General features: G+C 38.9%; 1 protein-coding gene across 1 annotated transcript; it reads right to left on the minus strand.

Annotated features, from left to right (window-relative positions):
* Positions 1 to 271: 271 nt before the first annotated feature.
* LOC140015899 (uncharacterized) lies at positions 272 to 760 on the minus strand. The gene is made up of 2 exons (XM_072068734.1): positions 697 to 760; positions 272 to 612 (listed from the first exon to the last, which is right to left on the minus strand). Exons 1-2 carry the CDS (start codon positions 758 to 760, stop codon positions 272 to 274), a joined length of 405 nt encoding a protein of 134 aa, XP_071924835.1.
* Positions 761 to 7,586: the final 6,826 nt, after the last annotated feature.

Here is a 7,586-nt window from a genome sequence, read left to right on the forward strand (position 1 = left end):
CCATGTCATCTCCATCCAGAGAGATTGTATCATCTTCTTCTTGTGAAGTCTTCAGAGCAATGTTTTTTCTAACTCTTGTGTCTTTCTCTTCCTGCACCTTAGACTTGAGTTTTAGCTCGTAAGAGGTGAGTGAATTTATAAGGGATTCAATAGATAAAGTGTTCAGATCTTTGGCTTCCTCAATGGCAGTCACTTTGCTTTCCCAATCCTTTGATAGAGCGTTCAGAATTTTTCTATTTTTCTCACCTAGAAAGTAATCTTTGTCAAGAACTTATAGATCCTTAATAAGATCATTGAATCTGCAATACATCTTATCGATATTTTCGTGAGGTTCCATCTTAAAGGATTCATACTTCGTGACCAGAATAGACTTCTTCTGTTCTCTCACATTTTCACTTCCTTCGTGTATTTCTCGAAGTTTGTTCCAGATTTCTTTTACAGATTTACAGCCATTGACTCTAACAGATTCATTTGAGTCTAAAGCACTGTATAGTACGTTCATCGCCTTGGCATTCAGAGTGAGATGGGTTCTATCTTCAGCAGTTAGTTTCCTTCTTATTTTTGGTCTCGGCCTGTTTGTCTCTGTATCAATAGTAGAGGCATCAAACGGATCTTCATTGACAATAAACCATAGCTCAATATCAATAGATTGTAAGAAAATAATCATCTTTTCCTTCCAACTCACATAGTTTGAACCATTGAACAAAGGGGGTCTAGTTACAGATTGTCCCTCAAAGAACATGGCATTGTTGGTTGTCATTTTTACTCCTAAGCCGATTGAGCTTAATCTCAAGGAGACCAAACTCTGATACCAATTGTAAGGATCGAGAACAACCTAAGAGGGGGGGTGAATTAGGTCATCTAAAAAAGTAAGCTAAGATATGAGTCACCCCCTTTTTTGACCTATTTTTCTTTTTCAAGAGGACCTCACAGAAAAGCAGTTGATAGACTAGCACAAGCAATTTATGAGTAAAACAGGTAAGCAATATATATATATAGCAAGACAGTAAATGAAGGGATAGAATTGCAAACCAAATTTCAAACTTGACTAAGTTTGAATATCACTTTATATATCAAGTTTCTTCAATATGATCAACTATCAACCAATCTCTTGTGTACAAATGAATGATCACTTCCTTCTTGCCTCAAGTCTCACTCGATCAAGCAAGGAAGTTTTACAATCACACGGATAACCCTCACAAAGTTACATTATTGAAGAAATTGAATCACACTTGAAAAGTTAAAAAGAGATGGCACAACTAAGAGTATAAATATTCCTTTTTGGAGTATTCACACACTTGAATCACTCAAGATCTGATGTAGACTTATTGTGTAAAAGTGATTTTGAAGAGTTGACTAATCCCTATTTATAAGGGACCAAAAAATTCTTCAATTAATGCTGTCAACGGATAGAAAGCAGATGGAAGGTCAGCTAGCCGTTGGTAGTGTCGGACGTCCGGTACTCTGATTTTATGCGTCCGAACGAAGACAATGAGTTCAAGATGATTTCTTGCAATTCTTAGGACGTCCGGTCCCTCCACAGTATACGTCCGAAAGTAAATTTACAAATCCTTCTTCATTTCTATCGGACGTCCGATGCTCCAGTGTTTTGCATCCGAAGTACAGCAACGTTTGTCGGACGTCCGGTATAGAGGTATTGTGTGTCTGAACGAGGTCAGTGATCATAGATGTTTTGACATTTTATTTTCGGACGTCCGAGTGTGAGTTCTTCATGCATCCGAAGTTACTCAATGGTTGTCGGCCGTCCGTTATGGTTCTTTTGTGCGTCCAACAATAATTTGTCAAACCTTGATCCAGTTTTGGCTTCAGGTCTTTGATCTGGTTTTTGTTCCAAATCCTGAAATGAACTCTTCAAAGAATATTAGTAGCATCCAATTGTTTCGTAACCATCAAAAGTTATGAACTGAGATATACATCTGAGCTCAACACTTGTGGCTAATTACTCGAGTCGGGCCGGCAAGGGCCTGATCGATTAGATAACGAACCATAGTAGTCTGTTTCTGGAAATCTTTGGGTATTGAGACTCTTGATTCCGGTATACTCGAATATTACCACTTCTGTTTCTGTTGAGGTGTTCGGGACCAGTAGGGGTATCATTTCCCTTTGAATCACTGTATCTAACTGCTTTCCTTTATATCTGGTATATGTATCTGATTGGTTAAACATGAAAGGCCATGATTTTACTTCTATATGTTTGGTACCTCATTGAGCTTAAACTCACCCTTTTCTGTTACCTTTGTTTTCCTTACAGGGGACAAATTTGGAAATCACGATTTTGGAAGAAAAGGGTCAAGCTAGCATATATGTCATGTTGTTAAGCTCTTTCAAAAACGAAATCCTAATTATATTTTGTGTAGTATGAATACCTTGGATTGCACTGTATGTTAAGACTCCAATATAAATATATGTATAAGTGTTTAACCTTGTCTATTAAATATATTCCATTGAGACTATGATTTTATGGTTTGGTAAGCATATTCTCACCTTAGTAGTTTTCGATTATTCATTTTCTTTGGGTCCTATCGCGCGTACTATATTGGATTTGTGTGAATCGACTCCGTAGTCCTGGCGAGAGTTTGGCAGGCGGTCCGTCGAACCCTTTGGTTCGTCTTAGGGTGAGGTGGGGCTGTCACAGGTGGTATCAGAACCGCTTCGCGTGGTCTCTGCGCGGAGTGAGTTTGGGCCATGTGGTGTTATGGTCCTGATTTCGTGAATATGTCTAAGTGCTCATTTGAGTATAAGTTATGAACCGTGCATGTCATAAGTGTAAAGATCTTTATCATGGGACTTGAGAACGCTAGGTATGTATGTCGGGTAGGAATCTCTAATATGGGTGATTTACTCTTGGGACCGACTGGTTCGAGTTATGAATTATCTTATTTGGGATTCTTGTGTCCGGCTACTAAATAGATGAGAGCCTAGGTTAGAAAAGATTTGGGCGAACTAGAAATTTGATTCCATGGAACTTCATGCGGTTTGTTCGGGTGTTAGTAAGTATGGTTAACCTGGATTACGATATAAATTGTGGTATTCTCGTAGATTATGGATGGAGGTTTAGAGAGGAAATAACTTTTCGTTAGTTACTTTTGTGCTTTTAACCTAGTTCGTCTATAGTACTTTTGGATGACCCCACTACCTTCATGGATCTCTTTTGTTGTATCTAGTTGACTGCTACTGTGTGACTGGTTTGGTACAGTTGTGTTATGTATATATACTTTTGATCTGTCTGTACCTCTTATTACTTGCTTATGCATATAATTATCTTTAATGGTATATTCACGCTTCGACCCTAGATTGGTTAGACCAATGGAGGGTACTCGTAGTGGACGAGGTTATGGGCGTGGACGTAGACAATTCTCGAATGGAATGGGTAACCAAGAACCAATACCTGAATCAAATCCTGAACCTAGGGTTGACCCAAATACTCAAGTAGCCGCTGCTATCCAATGCATGACTGATCTGCTAGCCCATGTAGTGGAACACCAGGGCCAGAATCCTAATACTCAACCTAGAAATCCTGGTAACCATATAGAGGGAGAGGATAGAGCCCTTGAAAGATTTCAGAAGTTCTCCCCACCAAAATTTCTTGGAGGCCCTGATCCTGACGTGGCTGAGAGGTGACTGGAGAAGATGATTGATATTTTTGCTGCGTTACATTATACTGAGGAGAGACAAGTGACCTTCGATGTCTTCCAACTGGAGGGAGCAGCCCGATCTTGGTGGAATATCATTAGACTGAAATGGGAACGAGAACAAACCTCGAGAACATGGACGAACTTTATGAGGGAATTCAATACCAAGTTTTTTCCTCCTCTAATCCAAGAAAAGAAGGAAGATGAATTCATTCGATTTCGCTAAAGAACTCAGACCGTGGCCGAGTATGAGAGTCAATTTACTCGGTTATCTAAGTTTGCGCCCGAATTGATTGTAACCGAACAAAGACGGATAAGACGTTTTGTCCAGGGATTAAATGTTGAGATTCAGAAGGACCTGGCTGTAGCTCAACTTAGTACCTTTAGTGATGCTGTGGAGAAAATCCAGCGGGTTGAAAATGCGATGCTACAGGTGAGAAACTTCCAAACCAAGAAAAGGAGCTTCCCTGGGAGTAGTTCGGAACAAGAAGATAAGAGTACACCCCCAAAGATTGGAAAGGGAAATGATGGAGTACGACAACCGGGGGTGTAACGTGATGTCTCTCAGGGAGGACCGGTCTCTGCTATTCGTGGTCCCTGTGGATATTGCGGAGGGCCAAATCATACGGAGGCAAATTGTTAGAAGAAAGAGGGAAAATGTCTGCGCTGCGGAAGTGCCGATCATCGGATTGTTGACTGCCCAGTTCGATTGCGAACAGGAAAAGGGACCCAACAACCAACTAAGACCAACCCTGGACAGTCGGAAAAGGAATGGACTGGATTGAAGGTATCGACTCGGGTATATTCTTTAGAGCACCATCAGGTCTCTAACACGTCTGAGGACGTAGAAGGTACGATCCGTTGGTTATCTTAGATTTTGATAGATCCTGTTCATAAGAAAATTTTGAGGACGAAATTTCTTTAAAGGGGAGAGAGTGTGAGAACCTGTAAATTTTTTTTATCTCATAATATTTTATTTATTTTTCTTGCATGCATTTTCTTCATGAAACCCTATTATATTGCTTTTTTCGAGATTTTATAAGTAAATATAGTTTTTAAATCATTTTTCTAGTATAAGTTAGTTCATGAGAAATAAAGAGTGTATATTGGACGTGGGACCCGCTAGTGGCGTTAAGTGCGATAAATTCGGTCAATTTGGTTAAATTTTGCATAAAGGGATTTAATTATTAGGTGTTACGAGATAATTAGAGGATACTTAGATGGATTAACCATGGGGAGACAAGAAAATAACTTCAAGCAACAACAAAGTGCCAAGTGTCGCAACCTAGTCAAAGTTGACTTGCCTAACTTTTCTTTAACTTTACTAAAACTCCAATTTTGATCCCAATCATCTTCATTTCATCAACCCCTTGGCCGAACTCCACCTTGAGAGAAAAGAAAAGAAAGCTTCAACTATATCTTCCATTTCTTGCACAAATCTTAAAATCTAACCGATTAAACCTTGAATTAGTCCACAAAAAAGACTTTTTAAGGGAGTTTGAAGGATTTGGTGGAGTTATTTTGGAAGAAAAACCCCTAAACTACTACCTTTCTTGAGGAGTTACGGTATTTTGCTTGGAACTCACTCTTTGTTCCTAATAATGGTCAATTGGTGACTTATGGTAGCTAATTAGGTGATTTTATGGAAGATTTCATGGATTAAAGTGGAGTTAGCTAAATTTCTGATTTTTTTGAAAATTTTTCTGTTTTCATATGATGGTTATGGTTGGCCTTGAATTGATGGATCTAAATTGTGTTAAATGGATCCCTTGAGCGCTAATTGCGATTGTTTGCGGAAAAATTTCGATTTTGTACGAAAATTCTAGTTTTAGGGTTCCAATTTGCCATGTTCTGTCCGGTTCTGTTTGACCATGTTAGAGGACGAATTAGGCTTAGCACAAAACATAAAAGTTGTAGGAAATGATGTTTTATAGCTACCTGTAAAATTTCAGATCGATCGGAGTACCGTAGCATTTGAAATGACTGAAATACCCTTGACTGCCCATAAGCCCTATTTTCGTGGAGATTTCAATTTTTGACTCTGAAAGTGCATGATTTAGCTTTGGAGACCTTCATAAGAAATGTAGGTATATGTCTTGGTTTCGAAACATCATAAGATACGCCTCAATCGGATTTCGGTAGCCTGAGTTATTGTCGTTTAATCATAGTACGGTTAACTAGTCTGATTGTGAGATTCTGGTTCTGTAATTTAAAATTTTGACCTAGATACACTATGGACTGGACTGAGTGGTCTTCATCAAAGTTGTAGGCCTTTATTTTAGCTTCAAAACGGTATAAATTGCACCCCAATCCGATAAGCGTAATTTCAGTTGTGTCTGTTCCGCTAAGAGACGTCAAACCTGCTATTTAGCTTTTGTCCTTAAAACTTGATTTCTAGTTGCATTCCTAGACTTGCTTTGTATTTGGATGAACTTGAGCCTAGTTGAAGGGTTATTGTATTGAGATTTCTTATGTGTTGAATTGGATTGACTTGAGAAAAAAAAATGAAATCATAAATGGCTGGAATATAGCAAAATACAGAGGACATGCTGCCCAAAGTTTTAGAGCTGCGCGATTCCTTCAAATTGAGTTGATCTTAGTAAAAATGAAAGGTTTTGAGGGTTGTTTGTAACCCTAGGACCAACTGTTATCTTTTTACTCAAACGTCATATTTTTATTCTTCTGTACTAGTACTTAACCTGGAAAGGCGTACGACATGTAGTCTAGCCTCATTTATGCATTCCATTTACTGGATTTGTGGATGTGCAAACTATAATTGTTTTATCTTGATTATTTTAGGGTTTCTTGGCGATTAAAGCCACTTTGGATAAAAAACTTTTGAAATATCTGTACTGGAACCGGTGAGTGTACCACTCCCCTCATTTGTTACTTAATTTGGTTTCTGCACCTGCAATCTGCGATTTAAATGACTGTACTATCTGTTTATTCTATTTGAGACGGGGGTATACTTTATCACACTCGTTCTCTTGTCTGTCCATATGCTTATTTACTGTGTGTAATTTGTTATCTGTTTCTGAATCTATTCGGACGTCGTTTGGAGGCTGGTATCCAACGACCTTTCTGTGACCTCTGAACTCAACACCTGTGGCTAGTTACTCGAGTCGGGCCGGCAAGGGTCTGGTCGATTAGATAACGAACCACGGTAGTCTGTTTCTGGAAATCTTTGGGTATTGAGACTCTTGATTCCGGTATACTCGAGTATTACCACTTCTGTTTCTGTTGAGATGTTCGGGCCCGGTAGGGGTATATTTGGTGGACGAAAATTGGTGTAAAGTAGGGTCTATGGATATGTTGGTTCTATTTACGTTGATGGAGAGTCAACGAGTTCGGATCAAGAACTGTAAATGGAAACCTGGCTCTTGAGAGCCACTTGTATCATTTCCCTTTGAATTACTGTGTCTAACTGCTTTCTTTTATATCTGGTATATGTATCTGATTGGTTAAACGTGAAAGGTCATGATTTTACCCATATATGTTTGGTATCTCATTGAGCGTAAACTCACCCTTTTCTGTTACCTTTGTTTTCCTTACAGGGGACAAACTTGAAAATCACGGTTTTGGAAAAAAAATGGTCAAGCTAGCATATATGTCATGTTGTTAAGCTCTTTTGAAAATGAAACCCTAATTGTATTTTGTGTAGTATGAATACCTTGGATTGCACTGTATGTTAAGACTCCAATGTAAATATATGTATAAGTGTTTAACCTTATCTATTAAATATATTCCATTGAGACTATGATTTTATGGTTTGGTAAGCATGTTCTCACCTTAGTAGTTTCCGATTATTCGTTTTCTTTGGGTCCTATCGCGCGTCCTATATTGGGTTTGTGTGAATCGACTCTGTTGTCCTGACGAGAGTTGGGCAAGCGGTCCGCCGAACCCTTCGATTCGCCTTAGGGTGAGATGGGGCTG

This window comes from Coffea arabica, chromosome 1e (genome assembly GCF_036785885.1).
Source record: "Coffea arabica cultivar ET-39 chromosome 1e, Coffea Arabica ET-39 HiFi, whole genome shotgun sequence".
In the NCBI taxonomy this organism is placed as follows: domain Eukaryota; kingdom Viridiplantae; phylum Streptophyta; class Magnoliopsida; order Gentianales; family Rubiaceae; genus Coffea; species Coffea arabica.